Raw genomic sequence first — 23,403 nt, 5'->3', positions numbered from 1 at the left:
AAGTAATGTTTGAAATTATCTATAGACTTACTTTAAGTGCACAAAAACAAAATTGCCGATACTCATTCTGCCCCGAACAAAATTGCCGATTTTTCAGATCAGAATTAAACCATATCCAGTATATTCAAATGCCTATTGTTGGAGGTTGTGCGCCATTTTTTAGTTGGAACTTCCCCGTTAATTTTCAGTGAAGTTTCTGCATTAAACTGTAACAAATTTAGTTTTTGGATGACAAAAAATCTTTTGTATTAATTAAGTCACACTTTTATTTTATAACTAACTCACTTTATTGAAAATAAATATATATTTTAATATAAAAGTTTTTTCTTGTATTAACGAGTTCAGTATTGATTTAAAGTGCATTAGCAACACATTAAACACCACCTTGCTGATGATGACATTAAGTTTGTACTCTGTAACAGAATCATTATGCAAAATGAGATGTTATTTTCAAGTCCCTAAATCAGTGGTTACCAAACCGATTTTATATGGCCTGCAGAAGTTAAGTGAAATAGTTTAACATTCGTTTTTTTCTTTTTGCAGTCTAGATATCGCCAATCGTTTCGTCATTATCACAGTTTAAGCATGTGTGTATTCGTAACAATTCAATTATATTGGTATCCTAATTGTACGAATCGTTATCGACCCCTAGTGAGCGCTCCTCTTTCCTGCCCCGTAAATATCCTTCTGCTTCTAATTTTCGCCCCCCACTCGGTGATTGAACATTGGGAACTACTGCCCTAGCGTACTTGCCATTTTGAATTTTCTAAGCATAGTTTCAAATCCCACAAAGTCAAGCTTTACTTTCAAAAACACAGATACATCATTCATCCCCATGGCGTAAGATCCATTAAACTGGTCAAAATGGCTAAATTTCTGAACACTGCCAAAAAGCTGATCTCAGCAGAAGCTGTCATACCTTACATTGGACCCGGTTTGTCATCATCCCTTCATAACCATTGAATTTCATACCATAAAGAAATCTTGAACAATAAAATCCAAGACTTCATGAAAAGTTATTAGTATTCATTCAAATAAACAAGCTGATAAATAAATGTGCAAAACTGGTCTCCGAGACAATCTAGTTTGTTCAATTTGTCATTCACAAGATTTCATATCATGGTAATTGTATATTCAATTCTGCACGATTCTGGATAGAAAATTCAGTCAATGCTCTATGATCCCAAACAGGAACTTAGCCTTAGGTATCGAAACTGCCAGTTTTATCATGTATATTTCAGTATAAAAAAATATTCTTTACAGTTTACAGATAAATTAGCTTTCATTTTTCTATTTTACAACTTCTCTAGGAGGTGAAAAATAAATACCGCCAATAAGGCCAAATAAAATATATAAACCAGTCTTCTTAGAAGCAACAAATTTTTCCCATAAATTTTCAGTATATTTAGGACTTTCAATCTTTCCCATTGCTGCCTGATCATTCTGTAAAAAAAACGTTTTTATTTTGTGAAATGTGGGAATATAGAATTTGGTAGAAAAGATTTGCAGCAAAACAACAATATTACTTGTGCTACTGAGTGCTGAATCTAAGCTAATTGCCTATTTTAAAGATGCTATTCCTTGAAATCTCCTCATTCAAGCAATGATAAAATGAAATCAAAATTTTAAGCCACTAAAAAAGATCCTTTTTCAAATAACATTCTCAACACTTATTCCAAACACCCGTAGGGCTCTAAAAAGCATTCAATTCATAGATATTTTGTGCCTTGGGTACACCATATTCACTGTTGTAACTCATACATTAATGACAACATGTTATTCTAAATTAAAACTCTGATACAAGAAAAATACCATTGTGTTACCATCAGATTAGATTCTGCTAGTGTGGTGCAAATATTATCACTATTCAGATAAAAAAATACCCCTAAATATCTTCTTCATCTCAGCTTAGGCCCCACATATTTTTGATAAATATGAGAAATTCAATATACATATCCACGCCACTACATCACCCAGGGTGAAATAAATCGGGTTAATCCCGATTCTTCTTATGTTGCCCACTAGATATCAGCGGCTGCTTATAGGGCCTTGGTCGAAGGAAAAGGCCTGAATAAGCGCCATGGAAATGATACATCTCTAATTAGTATTAGCATTATAATCATGATTCCAAACATGGTTTATAATAATAGCCTGTAAATAATTATGTGTCATACTTACAATCATCTTTATCATTTGCAAAACTGGAACAAAATATGCAAAACTGGCAACAGCTACTGCATTAAATGACCACATCCATGAAGTCATTGTGGCAAGAAAGAAACCAGAAAGATAGAGATCAATTTTCTTCTTTTGTCCTTCCATCTTTTCTATCCTGCATGAAATGAAAGTTCGAACTTCTTAAATTTCAGGTAGATTAGTTCTAAGTACGTCGGCTATTAAAAGTTTAGTACTACTTACTCTTGAGTATAAAGCCCGGAGAACTAATGAAATAAAATTTATAGCAGTGTTTGTTAAACCCCTTCAAATATTTGACAAAACTATGAATCTTCTTATGCAAAATGTATTGCAATATCTGGTATTAATATATATTACTAAATTAATATATCCATCAAATACAGGGGTGCGCAACGTTAAATACAGGAGGGCCAGATACAAATAACTGGGTGAAACCGCAGACCACACCTTTATTTAACATGGGCTTTCTAGTAGTTGCAGACACAAAAATTTTGGTTAAATATCTTATGACATGCGTTGTTCGCTTCGCACAAGCTAGCTTTTAGTGCATTGTAACATCACTGATAATAAATTAGACTCAGGTATAGGATTTGCAACGCAAAGGAATTGGAATTACTCGCATGTTACAGAATAATTAAATTATTGAAAATTGGCATTTTTCCGCGGATCGCACAATTTCTCCATGTGGGCCGCATGTTGCCCATCCCAGGTCAAATACAATTACCTATTTAGTTATAACCTTATATTTTTGCTCAGAAGTTAGTGAGTCATGCTGAACCTTTAGAATGTGTGTCATCAAACACCGATTACCCTGCATATGTTCGCAGGTTTGGCCTCCACAAGCACCTAAATGATTAATTAACTGAATAGATATTATTGAACTGCTAATTTACTAAATGGCCAAGGGTGGTTTACAAACGACCTTTTATCACCTTAACGCTCCAGAAACAAAAATAAAAAATATACACTTGAATATTATTTACAACAATTTTGTAAAGAGAAATTCATTACTACCTACCTATCTGAAAGTGGCAATTTTTTCATTTTTTCTGAATCGACATCAGTAAATACCATTGCTATTGATTTAACTCCAATGAGGACATCATCTTCAACATCCTAAAAATAAAAACTTGGTAAATTCTATGCTGATATTGAATATATGAAATAAGCGTAGAGAATCCATCTCGAATGAAAATGTAAGAAAATAGATTTAATATTTTCAAAGAATAGTATTGAATTCCTGGAGAGCAAGTCACTTGAATATAGCATAAGGATTTCTATCGACATCAATTGTGTTATTTTTGTAACATTGTAAACTAAATAACCATTTCGCTGCACTATTATGACATGGGGTCAATTTGAAGCCTAAATAATACCTATTTAGTTGGACTATTATGACGACGGGTAATAAATTTGAAGGCAGCTTGCCAACCTACATTTTTGCAATGTGGAAGCGTCAACATAGTTCATGCCTAACTTTACAAGACTAAAATTGTCAATTTTAATATACCTCATCTATTTAGCAAAAAACAAATTAAAGAATTTAATCTTTAATTAAAATGGGTCTCGGAGATAAAAATAGAATCTTATCTCGACTGATAAAGCTCACCTGCAATGCATAGATGGTATCATAATACATCGTCCAAAAAAAGCAGCCAAGATACAGTGGTCCAACAATTGACCAATTGATCGATCCTACAACAGCTGCATAACCCATAATGGCACCCATGTTAAATGTGAGCCCGAGAACTGCTTGGGGATAATACGTATATCTTTTAGCGAGAGGATATAATATAACAGGAATCATAGACGCAACTCCAATCATAATGCTGAAAAGGTTTAAAACATAATCATTAAAGTGTTTCAATGACAAAATTAGACCAATAATTCAGAAAAGGGATATAAAAATTGATTAAAAAAAATGGAAAGAAACGCTTATAGATTTTTCTGAAGCCAGGTACTTTTGTAAACCAAATGGGCCAATTATATCAGACAATTACAACATACACAAATGTGACAATGACACAAGGAATGTGTCTTCTTATTCTTTTTTAATATGATATTCTCGAAAAAACAATTGTTCCGTACTGCCAAACTTGAAATGGTTCAAAGAAATTTTTAATTCAGGACGTTTAAATGGGAAATACACCTAAGATGCAATTATAGATTGTGCATGAATTGAAATCTCATATAGCGGAAACAATTAACAGTACTCCCGTAGCCATAATTTTATCCAATTTTCCTTATTTTAGTTCTATTATGAGTTCGAGGACTTTATGTGACAATGACACAAGGAATGTGTCTTCTTATTCTTTTTTAATATGATATTCTCGAAAAAACAATTGTTCCGTACTGCCAAACTTGAAATGGTTCAAAGAAATTTTTAATTCAGGACGTTTAAATGGGAAATACACCTAAGATGCAATTATAGATTGTGCATGAATTGAAATCTCATATAGCGGAAACAATTAACAGTACTCCCGTAGCCATAATTTTATCCAATTTTCCTTATTTTAGTTCTATTATGAGTTCGAGGACTTTCTGTGTTAACCAAGTGAATAACACCACCTGTCCATAGGTTTCTGTTTCTTTAGCCAACTTGATCTAAAGTATGCGAACAAAATCATGTACCTCCATATTGGTAAACACAATTCTAGAGCACCCAATTAACATTATAAATTGTTTATAAAATAACATAGATTTTGTTTTATATGACGATAAATCATGTCATTCACTCTAAGCAAGACAAGCAACCACTGATAGGAAAAGAGCTACAATTTATTGAAACAACTCGAAATTTCCTTTTAGGGCAGCGTCCACCCCATCTATTACACCCTGGGTGAGGTGGTGGGCTTGAGACTTGAACCCGATATGTGTAACCTGCGATAAAGTTTAATACTTCAGTCACTAGGTCATCGCCCCCTATAAAAAATAACTTACCAAGTTGTATTTAGAGTTAAAAGAATTCCCAGAGAAAGTGAAAGTTGAGCAGCCAGTAATGCAATTGCATTTCTAGGTTTCAATTTTCCTGATGCAAGAGGTCTTTCTTTCGTTCTTTCAACATATTTATCAAAATCTTTATCCCACAAATCATTGATCACGCATCCAGCACCTCGCATCAAAAAAGCACCAACTCCAAAAAGACCTTCCAAAAAAATTTTCAGGTATTCATAAATAAGATATCAGAGTTTTTGCTTGCCTGCTATGGCATTATTCAGAGAAAAGGTATGACACTTCATATAAAATAAATTCAACTGATATGCTCATTTAAGAGCCTACAATTTCCTTAGAAGAAAGCAACCGTTTGATAAATGATAGCAAAATTGTGTTTCAAATAATCTTAGTTGACACAAAACTTGTTTTTGAACTACAACGTTCAAATCAAGTTGCTACATAATTGATAATATTCTCATGAAATTTAGAATAACAATTCAACTGGTGAAATTAATGCAGTAACATTATCAATATTGTATTAGAGATTGGTATAGTCTTATTCGAAATACACCAATTAGCCAAAACTGAATGTACTTTTGTATAAGTAGTCCACAACATTAATCACCCAAATAAGGATATAGTCAAAGTAAAATCCATAATATCTCTAGACCTATTATTTTATGTCTTATATCGACTGAGAACTACTGACATCTGTAGCAAGAATAAAGTTATAACTAGCTAAATTATCATCATTTTAGTCATTGCTTGAACTCTCCTTGAACTTTGGTTGTACAATCGCATGTTTAGTTTGAGCCAATTTATCATGAAAATGTTTTCTCGGGTGCAATATTATAAGAGGTATTTACCAAGATAATATAAATCCGGAATGGATCCCAATGGTGTCGCAAGGGTGATGCTCAACGCACAAGGTAAATAAAGAAGCCAGCTTCCAATTGGCTTATCAACCCGAGCCAATTGCAAATACGGTTTCCAGCTTTTAGGTGCTGCATCAACAAAATGTGCTGCAGTATATTTTTGTAAAAGAGAGTCTCTTCCAGTTTTTACATTGTTTCTCTGATCATAAATTTTCTGAATAATATCCTTAAAGCTTGCATTGTCTTTTGCAGAAGTGGAAAATTTATGAGAAGAAACGCACGTTGCAGAAAAAACAGGAATAGTTCTGCTAAAGGAAATTTTTTTAGTGTTTTCATTTGTTCCAGTACATGATCGACATAAACCAAGTAGTGACGAATTGCCCAGTCCACCCAAATCGAAGAAAGAATTTCTATCTCTGGCATGAGAATGCAATACAGAAAATGTTCTACATTTTTGAGAGTTGGGCTTCAATACCATCTGTGTCAGATGTCTTCCAAACATCATGTTTATTTCAGAGATTGGAGTCAGCTGATTTTCCACCTACTTACAGACTTATGTACATTTTTAAATAGTCCAATCTGCTGAAAAATAACTTACAAGTAATGAACCAAATAGAAGAGATGTAATACATATCACAATACCAGATATAGTCTACAGCCAATATAAAATTGATTCATAAAATTATATGACTGTATGATTTGTTTCCGGAAGGATGATATATCATTTGATATGATACATGTTTTTCCGGTTTTCCCAGACTTCAGTGTTTTCTTTATGTTTTTTCAGAGAAATCGAAGCAAGCGTATACTTATTGAATTAATTTTGACGACTTCACACTTTGTTGCGCTGCTGGCCCAGTCTGCCAGTTGTAGTTTTATATTGGAACCTACCATGCCTGCAGTGTAGGTATCTATGTTAGACGCTCATGTTTGATAAGATAAGTTAGGATTTACATATTTATCCCGGGGGAGAGGAAAGCTGATAAGACGACTTAATCATATGGCGAACCACAGCTTCTCGTCTGGTTACCAGTCCAGGTCGGGTATGGAATTAGTTAGCAAGTTTTTTGTTTTCGGAAGCATGGACTTGATGGTGGAGGAAGCCGTAACCGACCAGTGGTTACGTGAACCACCCTACGACCGCAAGGAGTCCAGCAATCCTCTCGCACATGATCATCCCCGCATGGGATTCGAACCTGCAATCTCACAAAGGGTAATCAGAGATGCAGTGGCAAACGTATTCCTGATGCTTAGTGCGATGCGCCACACCACCGAGCCAAGTTTATTTCGAATCCACAATCAGCATGAAAGGCGATAAAATGATTGATAAAAACAAATAAATAAAATTTGATTATGAAATCAGGAGAGCTAAGAAAACCTTGGAGACAACAGACAAGGTTTAAAACGTACAGAATATAAGATGGAAGGTAGGCTATTGCCAAAAAGAAGTGGTACGGTCTCACTCACCTAATATGGTATGCATATGTAATCTTTGCTGACGCTCATGCCATACAGCTATGCAAATAGATAAATGTGCTTATGTAGTATATGCATACAGATACAGACATATGTACCATCTATATGTAGTTTAATACAAATGCGGGCACATGAAAACTGCCATATCTGGATATTCCATTTTTCTTTATCTCTCTGCGTCTGTGTGTGCAAGAGGAGTGGGAGTGGTGACTCCTCTGCGGCCCATGGGCCGGGGCCACGGCCCATTGAATTGGGCCTCGGCCCATCAGGATATGGGCCGCGGCCCATCAGGTTGTGTAAAGAAACTATTCACTTGGCTAACACAGACAGTCCCCGAACTCATAATAGAACTATAATGTAAAAAATCTGATTTTTTTTTGGTCCTAACCCTAACCTGGTACACATACTACAGGAGTATATTTTTTTGGTTCGAATATTGACAATTTGGTAAAAATTGAAAATTTTGTTAAGATAATTGAATTTTTCCTGATGGGGCCACGGCCCATCAAGCTATGGGCCACGGCCCATGTGGCCCAATTAGATTGGCCATGGGCCGTAGAGGAGTCACCACTCCTGTAGTGTAAGAGGGAGAATGGCATGAATCAACTTTTTGAATGTGAGCAAACGCGTGTATATTCCCAAGTTATTGGTCAAATCTATGTACAATTCAAGCTTAATTGGGTATTTCTTGATTTGATTACATTCTTAATAATATTGAAACCTAATCTATCTATTCTTTATCGCCATTATAATATTAATAATAATTAAAACCACGGGTAAAATCTCGGAGATTTTGGCGGATCGTGTCAAAAGTCAAATCTACACATGTGTCTTGAGTTGACTTGCGCCCGCGAAAACATGTCCACGCCCCCTATGCCACGCCTCCTTACCTATTGCAGGTTTCAACCAAATGATTGCTAATTCTGTAATTCGCTGCGCTAGTCCAGTAGTCTGCTGGTAAAGTGGCCGCTATGGTGAGTTTTTGTTAATAGTTTTCTGATTAAAACGAGTAGAGTTAATTAGCTCATTATAATTATTATTTTATTCATTTATTAAGGATATCCGAAACTTTTTTGGTCCGATAAAACAAGGGAAAAAGAAGGCGTCTTTCAGCGGCGACGATGATGATTTTGCAGAAAAGCCCACTAAGACTGACAGGAAGAAGAAAAAGAAGGGAATAATATTCGATTCTGGTTAGACATTTTTTGACCACATGTAGCCTGTAGTTGAATTATATAATTTTTGTGATGCATTATCAATGGAAACCTATTCAACAATAAGCACTGAAGCAGGCAGAGCTGTTCCTGTATTCATTCTGTCATTGCTGCATTGGTTTGATCTGATTTATTGATTTCCGCATCAGCAGGTTTTGGGTCAATTTATTAAAACAGGATCTTTTATCTTTAGGTGGGGTAAACACGAGGGTCTAGTATAGTTTAGTACCACAAGTCCTTCCAGTTAGCCAGTGGGCGTAGCATAACGAAGTTTGGGGTCTCATGTAGTTTCGTACTTGTAGCATAACAATCACGTGTCAATCCTAACCCCCACCCGACCACATCATCCAAAAATTACGTCACTACGACGTCACAGTGACGTAATAGAGCCCTTCAAATTATGCGAACTGTCATCCAAGACGCGCAGACGAGAACCCGAAATCGGACAGCCATTTCTCTCGTTTTCTCGTCGCAACGATCTCGATAGGAGAGAGATCGCTGGCGTTAGTCAGTTCTTTATCGTCGGTGCTGATTCCATTTCGGGCGATCGTACGAGTATTTGGCAAGCTCTATGACGTGATTGTGACGTCATTTTTGGATGACGTAGTCAGGTGAGGATTAGGATTGGCATGTCAAAAAATTGTTATGCTACGCCCACTAGAAGTACGTTAGGTACGAAACTACACGAGACCCGAAGTTTGCACATGTTATTCCTCACCCCTACCTGGCTATGCCACCGGGAACTATGTCACTGCGACGTCACAATCACATCATAGAGCTTACTAAAGTAGGGCTACGATCGCCCGAAATGGCATCTGCACCGATGATGGTGAATTTACTAACGCCAGCGATATCTCTCATATCAAGATAGCTATGACGAGAAAATGAGAGAAATAGCTTGCTCGATTTTGGAGGCGCAGTTCTTACCACTTCATGGCAGCTCCTGCCACGAACGAACCGCGGCAGCTCTTGCCATGGTTTTATAGCGCTATTCTGTATTCAGTAATCAGTATTAACGGTATATTCACAAACTAATGTACCAGATTTTAATTGATCATGCGGAATTATATCTACTCAAACCCTAACCCTAACTCCAAATCCATCAAAACTGTATTTATAAGAAAATCGTTCAAACTTACCCAATATTTGTTACCATAAGGGACAGCCCTGTCTTTACGGCCCACCTGCCGTGGTTACGGCAGCAAAATTTTACCTGCCATTGCTTTTCAATTTGCTGCCGCGGTAACGGCAGCTCGTCATCGGTTTGTGGCAGCTAAAAAGTCAGTCGCCATAGGTTTGGCCGTAGCGGCCATGTTATGGAAATACCGCCATGGTTTTGCGGCAGCTGCAGACGCCACAGAATACTTAAAACTGCACTTGCGATTTTGAGTGATCGTCTGCACATTTTCAGACGACCATCCGTATACTTTATAGGGCTTTATAACGCCACTGTGACGTGGTATATGTAACTTAGTTAGGTTAGGGTTTTGTAGGGTTAGGAATGACACATGACTAAAAGAGCATGTGGTACTAACTATACCAGACCCAAAAGTGATACCAGTAAGTTAATATTGCTCTTCAAAATTTTCTACCTGTCACAAGCCTCAATGTACTGATGTAAATGTACTTGGAAGTGTTTTAAATTTTATTTTCAATCTAGCAATTATAAATAGGCTTTAACGTATGACCTGTGTCATTGCAATCAAATTTTTTATTTTAAATAAAGTATTTTAATAGATTCGTCAGACGAGGATCCTTTGCCAAGAAAAACTAAGAAAAAACTTGAATCCTCGTCATCTGATATTATTGGAGCTTCTGGTAATAGAATTTATCACAAATTATTATCATGCAAAAACTGGGTTTGAGTTTCATCTCTGCCAAATTGTTTGAGCAAAGTTATGTTGAACATGATTTCCAACGGCCACTAGGCCTCTGATTTGATATAAGTTTCATTTACTTCTGATAAAATGTGAATAACCTTATCTTAAGAAAAAATTTCATTGGAAATCGCCTATATTCTATATCTTTTCTAAAAATATCAGTTAAGCTCTCTTCCATAATTTAAGTAGACTGAATATCATATCTTCATATATGCAGATGATGAAACAAGTGTCAAATCAAAAAAGAAAATGAAGAAATCAACTGTCAGTTCATCAAAAAGGCAACAGAAAAAGTCTGAACCGAAAAAAATGAAAGAAATCACACCAGATAACTTTTTTGGAGCAAGCAGTAAGACTGTTCGGAAAGAACAAAGGCTAAACAAGAGGAAGGCATCTGATGATACACCAGAGCGGAAGCCAGAAGTATAAATTGTTTTTCCTAATGTTATTAGTATTGAAGTAAATCAGTCCTCATTTAATTCCTATTTTTAATTTTTTGAATGGTTCTATTTTACTAGAACATAGTAAATTAGCCCACGCCAAAATTTATAATTGATTATTTCGCTACGAAATGGCATATTATTCATTGAAAAATCAAAACTTTGAATACCTATTGGGTAATTTTTTTTCGGAATAGCATTCATTCGTATTTTGTTTAAACCTGATCATTTGAACCTACCAAAAATGGTCTGAGAATTTAGCTTGAAGATAATTCTATGGTTATTTGAAAGTTTCAGAAACAGAAATGAATTATGTGGGTATGGTATAGTACAACCTTATGTATCTGAAGACTTCAGCAAGATGTAATCATTTCTGTCTACACAGGTTATTACAATTGATGATGACATAGATTTTGATGGTTCATTGAGCATGACACCCAAAAAGAAAGTCAAACGAGAGGTCAAAGTTGAAAAATCTGAAAGTAAGTTCTACCATGTCTTAAACCTAAATTTAAAGTTGGCAAAAAATGATCAGGCTTTTGGTGAAGTGTTAAATTTTCTCTTCATCTCTATCCTGGTGCATCGCAAACATGCTCAGATATATTCATTAGCCACATTATTTTGGGGAAAAGGGGGATGTTTTGTGCAACATAAAAAATAACAAGACAAATAGTCCAAATGCCATGTCCCACACCTTTTCCATTTGGCACACATTGCACACTTGTCCCATATATTGTGGGGCAAACGTTTAAAATGAGAGTTTAAATTCTTGTCATAGATAACAACCATGCATACAGAATTACAGTTAGTTTTCCTACTGATAGCAGGTAATAATAATTCATGAATTATAATTCCAGAGACAATATCAAGCAAGTTGTCTGATATGACAAAACAGCAAGAATCGAAATCATCAAAACGACAAACCAGAAGAGAAACTTCTACTTCGAAAACTCCCGAAAAGAGTCGTTCCAAAAACTCAACCGTACCCATGGTCAAAGATGAGCCTGTGTCTCGTCCGAGCCAGAAACCCACAGAAAACAATATTAAATCTAAAACTGTGAATACTCCAAAAAAAGTTGAGCCTTTGAAAGAAAAGAAGACTAATAAACAAATAACACCTGAGAAACCGAAACAGGTAGAAGAAACAAAAATTGAAGAGAATCAAGGTAGCTCTAAAAAGGAAAGATATGTGAAATATATGCAATGGCAAAACAGAGGTGGAGCCAAAGCTCCAGGATCGAAGGAAATCCCACAGGTTACATTTGAAGTGATACTTCAGAACTTGATTCTATTTAATACTTGAGTCATATTACAATAACTTAACTTTAGATTTTTGTAAGCTGTTCATTTTGGATTTTAATTTTATTAAGCATTAGAAACATGCTTGCCATCGCAATTCTGATTAGGATTTACGGGGAGAGGGGAGAGGATGACTTAATCATATGGCGAATCACAGCCTCTCGTCCAGTTAACAGTCCATGTTGGGTATTGGATTAGTTATTTGTTTTCTAAGGCATGGACTTGATGGTCACACATAACTATCCCTCGCATGGGATTCGAACCCACACAGGGTAATAAGAGGTGCACCCGCCACGGATCACAGGTTTGAATCTCGTGGCGATATTATGTACGAGAAGATTGCTGTACATTTCTCCATCCCAGGTTGTTTCACCTAACCACTGAATAGTTAGGACTTTCTCCACTTTCAAGCCCATAAATCTGAAAATAATACCTGGTTAACTATTTCCATACACATTGAATGATAACTGGTAACCTTACGTTCCACAAGGATTAAGATTCACTGCACAGCAAAATTATGTCATGTACCTCACGATTCTATAGGGATGGGGAAACGATGGCATGTGATCTATAATATTTAAGTTATGAACAAAAGTGTTTTTTTTTGTTTTTTGAATTTCCTCTCGTATAATATCCAGGGAGCAGACAATTGTTTAGAAGGCTTAACATTCGTCATTACCGGCATTCTTGAATCACTTGAAAGAGATGACGCTAAATCATTAATAGAACGATATGGTGGAAAAGTAACTGGAAATGTCAGTGGAAGAACTTCATATGTAATTATTGGGGATGATCCAGGAGAAGCCAAAATCAAAAAAGTAAGTGTATCTGTATCATTAACTGTATCATTAGTTCATTTCAGTTAGAAAATGGCTATAAATAAATCAGACAATCAGGATATGTATCGTGGTCTGTCCATCTGTGTTGTGAATTAATACGAGCTGAAATCTTACTTCAGGTGCAACATCAAGACTTTTGGGTTACCCGTTTTGATTCTTGGTATAATACCTACAGTAGCTACAAAAATGATTTCACAAAAACTAGCTTAAAAAGGTATAAATAATAGTGCATTTGTAATTTTCGTTGCAAAGTGATGAAAAAAAACTACAGCCACCTTCTGTCATCAGTTACCACTGTTGCTGTTTTTGTTTTGATTTTTTCTTATGAAGGTTGGAAATTATTGCTTTATAATGCCATAAACAAGTTCACTAATAGAATTCATACCAGGGTTGTTCAAAGCGAATCGAAGTATTCGAATAATATTTTGGCTAATTTTCGAATAATTCCGGATAATAGCCATTTTTGTCGTCAGCACGGTGTTTCGTTTTCGAGGGGAATCTCAAACAAATTTTTCATATACTAAGATAAGCTTATTTTACTTGATTTTATTTTCGAATGTATTCGATATTTCATAATCGAAAATAGTAATTTCGAATGTATTGATAAGTTGCATAAAAAGATTTGAAAAAAGGTTCAAAAACTCCATAAGCATAATAGGGTTGTTGTAACAAATTTATAATATAACGTTAACCTTTTATGCATTATCTTTTTTATTCAGGCAGAACAACATAAAACAAAACAGCTTGATGAAGATGGTCTTCTGGAATTAATCAAAAATAAACCAGGAAAGAAAAGCAAGTATGAAATTGCAGCGGAGAAAGAAGCTGATGAAGAAGAACAAAAAAAGGCAGAAGATGCAAAAATTGAAAAGTAAGAATGGCCAACGTATAGGACAGGAGCGAGCAATTACCTTTTTATATGGGCCAGTTACGGATAATGATCGTTACTGTGGCGGAGGCACAAAACTCAATATGAAAAACTATAAATGAAAGTTTATTTAAAACAGCTACTAGGCTATTGTTTCTATAATAAGAAGAATCACAATGTAACAATCTGGGTCATTATGATGTCACTTTCATCGATATTTTCAATGGAAATTTATATTTGAACAAACAATAGTTGTAATTTCAGCAGACACAAGTTGGCCGGATGAAACACTTTGGTGGGCCGGATCTGGCTCGCGGGCCGTAATTAGCTCCCTCTTGATATTGGATATCTTGAGAAGGGATTCGTAGCATACTATGGTTGGAGTCTCAGATTAAATAAACTGGGTTGGCTAGGTCAAACTGAAAAGATCAAGGTTTCTTCAAACTATAGTACTCCTTGTCTAACAGTGGCTGCTTGTGCAGAGACTTGTTTGGAGTGAATGGCATAAATACTCAATACTGAATACATAAATTCTAATATGATCTAATAATTAAAAATGTAGAAGCAGTTTTTAGGACTAAATAAATTTTCAAACTTCTATAGTTATATCTGGGTAATTTGAAATGTACATTTCCTTGGATTGACTGATGTTTATATCATAATATGTATTCTTACAGAGAAAAGAAAGCCACGCCAAAAAAGACTGAAGCAGAAAATAAGTCGACGGCATCCCCTATTGTCGAAGACACCAAAACGAGAACCAAATCTAAAAGTTCAATGTCACCTTTGACTCCAGGAAGTGACTCACAAGGTTCTATATCATCACTTCCTGATTCCCAAAAACTTGTAGCATCGTCAGATTCCAATGCTGAATATTTGTTATGGGTGGATAAATACAAGCCCAAAGGTTTGAAACAGATAATTGGACAGCAAGGAGCAAAAAGCAACGTTGAAAAACTGAAAGCGTGGCTCCAGGATTGGCAAAAAAATAATCGGCACCAAGATGGGTCAAAACCAAAGCCGAAGCCTAAAGTTAATATGTGGGGTGGGGGAGGAGACCCAACAGGAGCGGGATTCAAAGCAGCTTTACTATCTGGTCCTCCGGGTGTCGGGAAAACAACTGCTGCTACGTTGGTGTGTCAGGTATGATAATTGGATTTTCTATTCTTTTTGCAGAATTGTTTTGAAGCACGTTTTTGATGACCACCTCATTAAGATTGCGGCTCTTCCCAGTATTCTGTTTGTTTATCTTTTTATGGTTGAGGTCGATAAGAATTGTGTATGTGAGCATTGGGCATGCTACCTTTTAAACCACTTTGTAGCTTTTGCCCAATTTCCAAGTTTTCTCCGTTTTTATAATAAACTATTGCTATGTATAAGACAATTCAGATTCTTGTTCTCTGCATTTTGATCAAACAATTGGTTTATCTTATTATGGTTGTTATGGGATAAAAACATTTTCTGAAGAATTCTACTGTTACACATTATTTGGATGACATTACTTTTCTTAATGGCCATTTAAGATATCGGAGAATGATTTTGTGTTTATTACAAATGTGATCATATGATAACTTTTAACTGTAAATGTTAAATTAGAACAAAATGTTACGAAGATTGCAAAAGAGCATTTTATATTTTACAAATTGTGAATTTTATGTAATTTTTTCTGTTTTTTCTTGCAGGAATTAGGATTCGAGTTTATTGAGATGAACGCTAGCGATACAAGAAGTAAACGAACATTGAAAGAAGAAGTCTCACAAATGTTGGATAATACAAGCATTTCAAACATGTTTGGAAGTGAGGTTAGAATTGCTTTTTTTGTATGCCCAGTTCAGAACTGAAAGAGAGTGACATATAAAAATACACATCATTTTACTGGTTTTGTTGAAAAGTTATTCACAAAAAATTACAAGACTAAATTTTTCCTTATTTAGGAGAAGAAGAAAACAGCGGCAAGTGGAACAAGGAATGCTTTAATCATGGATGAAATTGATGGAATGGCCGGTAATGAGGATAGAGGTGGAATGGCAGAAGTTATACAATTAATAAAAACTACGAAGATGCCGATTATTTGTATGTGCAATGATAGGTCAGTTGGTTTTTACCTGGTAATTCTACTAAGCAATATATGATTACAATTGTAAACCTTAAACAGTGGTTTTCAACCATGGTTCCAAGGCAGCCTAGGGTTCTGCCAGTGCAGTCCAGGGGATTATAGGCATATTGTACCTTTTATGCTCGCTACTATTATCAAACTTGCGATCATTTCATTTTCCATAAATAGGTTTGCATAGATACGAGTACGCAAGACAATTAAACTATTCCCCTAGAATGTTTCATTGAGGTTCCGCTCTATCAAATGATTGAAATAACCCTTAGTAGCTTCCTAACTATCAGTGGAGCTTGCTCACAGTCTTGTTTTGATCTTAAAACATGAGGTCATCTCTAAAAAATCATTAAATATTCTAATACATATTTTTATCAATCAAAATGTTTTAAGGTCTTCCCCTAAAATGAGGTCGCTCACAAACCATTGTTTTGATTTGCGATTCCAACGACCTCGTGTCGAACAAATAACAGGAGCTATGATGAGTATTTGCTTCAAAGAAGGATTGAAAATTCCAGCGCCTGCTCTACAGGCATTAATTAAAGGCTGCAATCAGGATATTCGACAGGTAAATTATGGTAATATATACCAGCATGTACCTAGTCGTCAAAGATTAAAATTTTTGGTCAAAATATTTCTCTTGGTGTTAATATTATTTTTTTTTTAAATCATCCTTAAGCAAGGCTAAAGTAAATTAATCTATTCCTGAGCAAAGATGTGGGCGTTTGTTGAAAGGTAAATAGCTATTGAAACCGTATAAAATTATGTGACATGGGTGAATGCTGATTGCCGTATGACTTGAAGCAGTTCTAGACCATATGATCGATATTAAAACTGTTGAAACTGTATAAAATTATAGTGTTGCAGTAATTATTATTACTGTAATATTTGAAGCACTTAGTCCATAGGAAAGACAGCTGTGAGGTGGCAAACATCTTATTTTATAAAATATTTTTTCAGATCATGACACTTCACATCATTGGTTGGAGTCATCCAATTTATAATATGCTTTTTTTTTACTTTTTCCAGGTTTTGTATAATTTGAGTATGTTGAAGGCAAGTAATAAGTCTGTTTCTTATGATGAAGCCAAAAAACATGCTGATGATGCTCATAAAGATGTATCAATTGGTATTTTTGACATCGCCAGGAAGGTAGGCAAAATGAATGAATTATGTCATAAGAATTTTAGATGTGAATGAAGTTTTAATCTTTAAGCATACCGGTATATACTGTCGTCTACAATTCATAAAGATTAATTTAATTGTCATTTTACATTGTTTCAGTGGTATGTTAGTTAGCATTTTGTTTTTGAATGGTGGCTATCTTGAGCTCTATCCAATGCTGATATGATGAAATTAAATCATTCTACAGAGAAAAATTAAATTCAGTGCGTTAAACAGATTTACTTTGTTTGTTTTTTACTTTACTCTTTTGCTCAACACATTAGAAACATACCAAATGAAACCTTTTGTCGTTTATTTTCAGCTTCTGACTTCAGAATCAACTTCTTTATCAATAAATGATAAAATGTCGTTATTTTTCATGGATTATTCTATGATTCCTTTATTCATTCAAGACAATTATCCGAATATTCGTCCTGGGAATACTGGAGGTAAGAATATTCAATAAGTCATAATAGATTTGAAAGTAGATAATTGATAAATATTGGCAGACCATCATGGTGAATTGATGATCGGCTCGAACGGTCTTTTTCATAACTCATAATTATGGTGATTTTAGCTTTGCTGGTCGTATTTATTGCGGTTTGGTTTGTACAAGAAAATTTAGTCTTTTACACCTAGAATCGTGACTATTCCAGACTGTTTATAAAATTGTAAATTGTTTCGAATTGAATTTTGATTTGTAAATTAGGCTCATACCATTGCAAAAGTGTTATGTTCGGGTTCTAATTTGTTTTATAATTATCATATTGTGCCGCCATGTGAACTCCCATGTCAGGTTAGTCTTTTATCTTTTCGATAACGGTGGTGCTCACCTGAGGCCTTACCTGCTTCACGGATAGAAGCATTTGAATGATTAATAATAGATTTCTGTTTACGTTCCACTGATCTTACTGTAGGTTGTCTTATGTTCTTTTGTGTCCATATATTTGAGCATTGTTTGTTTACAATCAATATGTAAATTTCAAATTTTTTCCCATATTGACATTTTTATACTAAATCACACTGGTCTTACAAAGAAATTCTGAACCCTGTTGTAAAATGGAATTATGATCTATTTAAAAAAATAATCATCTTTTTTCTATCTTATTGTGTAGGAAATATACACAAACACCTTTCAGCGTTGAGCAAAACAGCGGACAGTATAGCACTCGCTGATCGAGTGGATAGACTTATAAGAAGCGATCAAGCTTGGGGAGCATTACCAACCCTCGGACTTTTGTCCACGGTGGTTCCATGTGAAATCATGAGAGGAGGAATGTCAGGGATGATCAATTTTCCAAGCTTCTTTGGGAAACTTTCCTCTACCGGTAAGTCTTGCCGGGTCTTTCAGTTTGGGAGTATTTTTTGACATGCTAATGAGCCCATTGTACTTTGTTACAGGTTTCACAAGTGTGAATATTAATAAGATCTAGTCATCTGTATATCATACATATGTATCAAGATATTATTTTTCTTTTGCAGGCAAGAATCATCGGTTATTACAAGAACTTAAATTTCATTCAAGTCTTGAAACTGGTGGAGCTAATGAAACAACTTTTAATTTAGATTATCTTCCGTAAGTACATACTTTAAACTTATTAGATATAATCAACTGGCATCTATTTTGCCAGCAAGCAATTACAAAAATATGATATATTTGATAAAGATTGTAGTAAATCATTATCTTATGTTGCTTCGTTTCAGAATGGTATATTTTTTACATACGATTTTCAAATAGTTTATATGTCTCGTAATGTACTGCTTCAAATATCTAACTTTTGCGACAGGTACATGAGGTGCCATCTCACCCAGCCACTTATTAACCAAAGTCAAACAGGAGATACTGAATTGCATAAAACATCTCAATTGTTAGATGCTTATGATTTATTACGGGAAGATTTCGATAGTATTGTTGAAATTGGACAATTTCCAGGGAAACCACAACCTATGTCAAAGGTAAGGTAATATTTTTTGTAAAGACAAGTATTCTACTCTAAGGAATCGCTGTGAATTTATTTATACATGATGAATATAATAGTCAGGATCTTCCTTACTATTCGAAATCCCAACTAATATTTTTAGTATAATTAGAAATGTGTTGTCATGTTGTCTATGCTATTTCCTATGTGCTTCACATTGCAGACTTATGTGCTATAAGTGGTTTATATTCTGATTACGTAAATTAGTAACACAGGCCCAAAGTAATCACTAAATGAGCACACAGTTATTATCTCTAAGAGGATTTTTAAGCATCTACCTACCTGAAAGTCGATTTAGCCGTTTTTCATATGTATTTTCCATATTATAGGTGTGATATGTACAGGCTCAACTATGAATATATCTGTAATAATGATCCATTGAATTTATGTCACTTTTAAAGTTATTACCATACTTTCAGGTCGACACTAAAGTTAAGTCAGCATTCACTCGTACATTTAACAAAGAAAATCACAAAACTCCTTATGCTGTGCAATCTGCTCCGAAAAAAGGAAAGAAAGGAACAGGTATTTAGTGATTTTGTGTACGAATGCATTCTGCTGTTTGAAATATTGGAGTCTGAATTTAATTGCCTTCCTCTCGTTTTTATTTGTATGAAAAGTTACTGAAGATATGGGTTATGGACTAGAGGGAGAATCTCAAACTATAGATGATGAAGAGGAGGAAGAAGATTTAGATGCCATGGTGAAGGTGAGTTTATTTCTTGAGTCTTTAATGTTGTGCTCAGGAGAACACCATGGAGATGTATGATATTTTTGTACATTTAGCGTTTCGTTCCATGACTTCTTATTTCAGACTGAACTTTTTTTCTGTATGTTGTTTTTCTTTGAATTAGTTTGAATATTAGAGGCACCGGAGTGAAATTTGCCACCATGCATGATGTAATATGGTTTCATATCACCAATTACATATCGTAATTGCTTGTTTTGGATCTATCTAAAACCCAATCTGGGACAAATACAAATTATTGTTTTTCAATCTTCAGGCCAAACCAGCTCGCAAAAAGTCTACGGCTTCAACGAGTAAAGCAGGAAAATCGGCAACTGGCAAAAGAGGGAAGAAAAAATAGCACACTTGCCAGATTATGTTCCATTTTTGCTCAATAACGCCTTTTTAATTATTTTGTATTTACTTATTTCACACTCTCTTTCAAATGCAATTGTCAGCATTGCAACATTTAGACTAAAACGAATACTGCTAGGTGTTGATGTTTTGTACATTTGGTATTCTGTAGTTTCACCAACAGCTGTTGAAATATTTTTCTTTCATCTCCGGAGTATTCATTCCAGGCAATAACAAAGTAAATAAATAAAGTTTATTTAAATATATACACAGTAAAATTTAGAAATAATTTGTAAAAGTCTCAAATTTATGGCTGCTGCTTCATTCACCTGCCTCTTAATCTTATTCATCTCATTTTTTTCATCTTCGTTACCTTTTAAAACTTAACCTTGGAAGTTAATAAAGTCGTATTCTCTTTTCATTGATAACGTGACTACAAGTGTGTGTGTTGCTGAATCAAATTTGGCTGAGCCTTTGTCTGGGTCAACAGGATGCGGCAGTGGTAGTATTAGTTTGCTGAAAAGAAAATAGACAAGAAAAAGTTGAGTCCCAAGTCTTCAGCTTTGAGAGAGTCCAAAAAAAAGTGTAGGAGCATCTTACTATTTGTCTGATCTGCAATCTAAGACATGCTCTTTCACTTGAAGATCAACGTCTTTCATTTTTGTGTCGGGCAATTTGATTTTAATGACTAAGCTTTCACAACAAGCACTTGACGGGTTCTTTCCAGTCGAACCAAGAAACATGTCTTCTGATGATACTTTCTGTTTGTATGATATGTCAAACCTGTAAAAAAAATTGAGATGTTGGCTTACAACATTTGAGCAATTCTTACAGTGGTTGTGATTCTGGTTAAATAGGTGTGGCTGAAATTTACCATAATATCTCCACTCAAATTCAGTATTAATGTAAAAATGCCTGACCAACTGATGTAGGTAGTTTAGCGAGACAAGACATTTATTACATACTCTGGTTGTGGCCTTCCATCGTCATCATCTTGGTATAATGTTGAAGTTAGAACCTCTTCCTCATCCCATATTGCCTGACTATCCTTTTCTAAAAAAATTATAAATAAATGCTATATTTCTAAAACATGATTCTTTAACAAATTAGGTACTCAACTGTTCAGTGGTTCGGTGCTGCTGACTTTCTTTGTCGGACCAATGCTTGCAGGAGTGTAAGCAGATGGCCCACTTTCAGGCTGAAATTTGAGAAAAATATATACAAATTATCACAACAACAAACAAACTGTGTATGTTAAATATTCCATTGTCACTACATTATTCTGATGTCCATTTATAAACTGTTTGATTGACATAAATACTTCGAACAGAAATCGGGTAACAGATACCGTATAGTACCGGTACCAATTAGTCTGAATACTGTATTGTACTGAACTACCAGAAATATCTTACGAAGCGGAAGATCTGGTATACCTACCATATCATCATCACTCGAGTCTTCCTTTGGATTCAACATATTTGACAGTGCTTGCAGATTTGAAATATTACTGACACTGAGATCCGCCATATTTATGTATTCAGACTACTGTTCAATCCTATAATTTAATTACACTATTGTTTTGAATAGTTAAATCTTTTTGACTATGATATTCTACAAATAAATCACCGATCACAAAGTTATCTATTTCAAAATAATCATAGAATCATCAAGTCAAATATCGCTCCAACCAAACTCGCACAAGTTTACCGCTGTGTGGTCACAAGTTTGTTGTTTTTTACCAAAGAGCGTCGGTTCGTTACGGGTCATTAGTTTTAGGTATTCAACCACCCCCACCACTTCGTGGCAGTGTTGAGCACCGGAATAACACTACTCAATGAGTATATTCAAGAATGGGCAGACACTAAGACTAAGAGGACACTATTCAATCATCCGCGGGGTAGTAAGCTGCTTTCAACAAATGGGGATAATGGTAAAATGATAGAAGCCTAATAAAACGCTGATGAGCGTGAAGTTGACCAATGTACTGTAAATATTCTTAATCTTGTTTTCCTGTTTGAAAAAAATCGTGTTCAGATAGCAAAGTAAAGCGGTAAAGCCGTACCAGTTTGCGGTGCGGATTACATTTGGAAAGTCATGTCTGACATGTTATTTAATTACTAAACTGCGGCATACTTCACCTATTTCTATGCAAAGCACAAAAAGGATAGGTACCAAATGAATGTCCTACTCAGCAATATTGACCGCTGGTCGATTACGGCTTCCCCTACCATCAAGTCCGCGCATGTAAATCAAATATCTGGTTTAACTATTCCCATGTCTGACATAAATTGGTCATATATTTTAAGTATTGTTCTCTTTCTTCTGATACATCACACTAACAATATAATATAGCCCGGACAATAATTGGCAATGTATATATTGTTTGTTTTTGTGTACAAAATATGCGACGATGTTATTGACCGCATCTATATCGGGTCAGTTCACTTATATGAAGTTGCTTACATATAAATTAGTCATCGCGGACTCTCGTAAACAAAATATTGTTTGCTATTTCAGAATAATAGTATATTACTCTGAGAATATATAGTTGAGCTTAAATCTAGAATCGTGGTAATATACTGCCAATCTTGGTAGTTTAATCGTTTAAATATTTTATATTTTATTGAATGGTATTGCCGGAGTCATTCAGAAAAAGAGTTGGTCTTGTCTAGCGGTATTATTTATAGACAGTTTTATTCAGGTAACCGCTTACTCACGGACTTGGAGACATACGATTGGAAAGAGCCATCGTCCAATAATTTATACGCAGGCAATTTTTGGACGCGTAGTGCCATGACGATCGTTTCAATATTATGTTGTTGTTCTTTGACACTTTTTTGACACCCAGTGGAAAATCTAAAAAGTCGCTTTTCTCTTTGATTACTGGACCAATTGCTCTGAAATTTTCAGTGGTTACAGATAAAATTTTTCTCCAGATGGCTAATACTTTTATTTATTTCAAATATTTCTGTTAGTTCTGTGAGATTTGTTTTTGTTTGCTATGACGTCACCGAACGTTCTGCGGACTTCGGACGCCATATTGTGTCCGAC

General features: G+C 35.0%; 3 protein-coding genes across 3 annotated transcripts; 1 reads left to right on the top strand and 2 right to left on the bottom strand.

Annotated features, from left to right (window-relative positions):
* Positions 1-1,005: 1,005 nt before the first annotated feature.
* LOC120332313 (4-hydroxybenzoate polyprenyltransferase, mitochondrial-like) lies at positions 1,006-6,586 on the bottom strand. Its single transcript, XM_039399530.2, has 6 exons — positions 5,997-6,586; positions 5,137-5,341; positions 3,806-4,025; positions 3,215-3,312; positions 2,179-2,332; positions 1,006-1,443 (listed from the first exon to the last, which is right to left on the bottom strand). Exons 1-6 carry the CDS (start codon positions 6,508-6,510, stop codon positions 1,291-1,293), a joined length of 1,344 nt encoding a protein of 447 aa, XP_039255464.2. The 5' UTR covers positions 6,511-6,586; the 3' UTR covers positions 1,006-1,290.
* Positions 6,587-8,307: 1,721 nt separating this feature from the next.
* LOC120332312 (replication factor C subunit 1-like) lies at positions 8,308-20,785 on the top strand. The gene is made up of 20 exons (XM_039399529.2): positions 8,308-8,455; positions 8,539-8,674; positions 10,433-10,513; positions 10,793-10,998; positions 11,401-11,497; positions 11,873-12,270; positions 12,953-13,132; positions 13,873-14,024; positions 14,699-15,164; positions 15,704-15,823; positions 15,956-16,110; positions 16,522-16,696; positions 17,158-17,280; positions 17,615-17,741; positions 18,408-18,620; positions 18,775-18,868; positions 19,080-19,248; positions 19,691-19,796; positions 19,892-19,980; positions 20,276-20,785. The coding sequence occupies exons 1-20, from the start codon at positions 8,453-8,455 to the stop codon at positions 20,357-20,359; spliced, it is 3,174 nt and encodes a 1,057-aa protein (XP_039255463.2). The 5' UTR covers positions 8,308-8,452; the 3' UTR covers positions 20,360-20,785.
* On the bottom strand, positions 20,587-22,051 carry LOC120332314 (dynein axonemal assembly factor 6-like). Its single transcript, XM_039399531.2, has 5 exons — positions 21,790-22,051; positions 21,472-21,550; positions 21,318-21,405; positions 20,953-21,135; positions 20,587-20,868 (listed from the first exon to the last, which is right to left on the bottom strand). The coding sequence occupies exons 1-5, from the start codon at positions 21,877-21,879 to the stop codon at positions 20,736-20,738; spliced, it is 573 nt and encodes a 190-aa protein (XP_039255465.1). The 5' UTR covers positions 21,880-22,051; the 3' UTR covers positions 20,587-20,735.
* Between the last annotated feature and the right edge of the window lie 1,352 nt (positions 22,052-23,403).

The sequence above is a fragment of the Styela clava genome, chromosome 13 (genome assembly GCF_964204865.1).
Source record: "Styela clava chromosome 13, kaStyClav1.hap1.2, whole genome shotgun sequence".
Classification (NCBI taxonomy): domain Eukaryota; kingdom Metazoa; phylum Chordata; class Ascidiacea; order Stolidobranchia; family Styelidae; genus Styela; species Styela clava.
This window is presented reverse-complemented; position numbering and strand designations above follow the sequence as displayed.

What these genes read in the sequence shown, in the direction of transcription:
- LOC120332313 (XM_039399530.2), bottom strand. Translation starts at nt 6,510, where the DNA reads ATGATGTTTGGAAGACATCTGACACAGATGGTATTGAAGCCCAACTCT. An exon ending in TCCGGATTTATATTATCTTG is followed by an intron (nt 5,342 to 5,996) that starts GTAAATACCTCT and finishes TTTTTTTGGAAG; the next exon opens with GTCTTTTTGGAGTTGGTGCT. An exon ending in AAATTGCCACTTTCAGATAG is followed by an intron (nt 2,333 to 3,214) that starts GTAGGTAGTAAT and finishes CATTTCATGCAG; the next exon opens with GATAGAAAAGATGGAAGGAC.
- LOC120332312 (XM_039399529.2), top strand. An exon ending in TCGTCCTGGGAATACTGGAG is followed by an intron (nt 17,742 to 18,407) that starts GTAAGAATATTC and finishes CTTATTGTGTAG; the next exon opens with GAAATATACACAAACACCTT. An exon ending in AAAAGGAAAGAAAGGAACAG is followed by an intron (nt 19,797 to 19,891) that starts GTATTTAGTGAT and finishes TTGTATGAAAAG; the next exon opens with TTACTGAAGATATGGGTTAT.
- LOC120332314 (XM_039399531.2), bottom strand. Translation starts at nt 21,879, where the DNA reads ATGGCGGATCTCAGTGTCAGTAATATTTCAAATCTGCAAGCACTGTCA. An exon ending in CAGCACCGAACCACTGAACA is followed by an intron (nt 21,406 to 21,471) that starts GTTGAGTACCTA and finishes TAATTTTTTTAG; the next exon opens with AAAAGGATAGTCAGGCAATA. An exon ending in GATTGCAGATCAGACAAATA is followed by an intron (nt 20,869 to 20,952) that starts GTAAGATGCTCC and finishes TTTTCTTTTCAG; the next exon opens with CAAACTAATACTACCACTGC.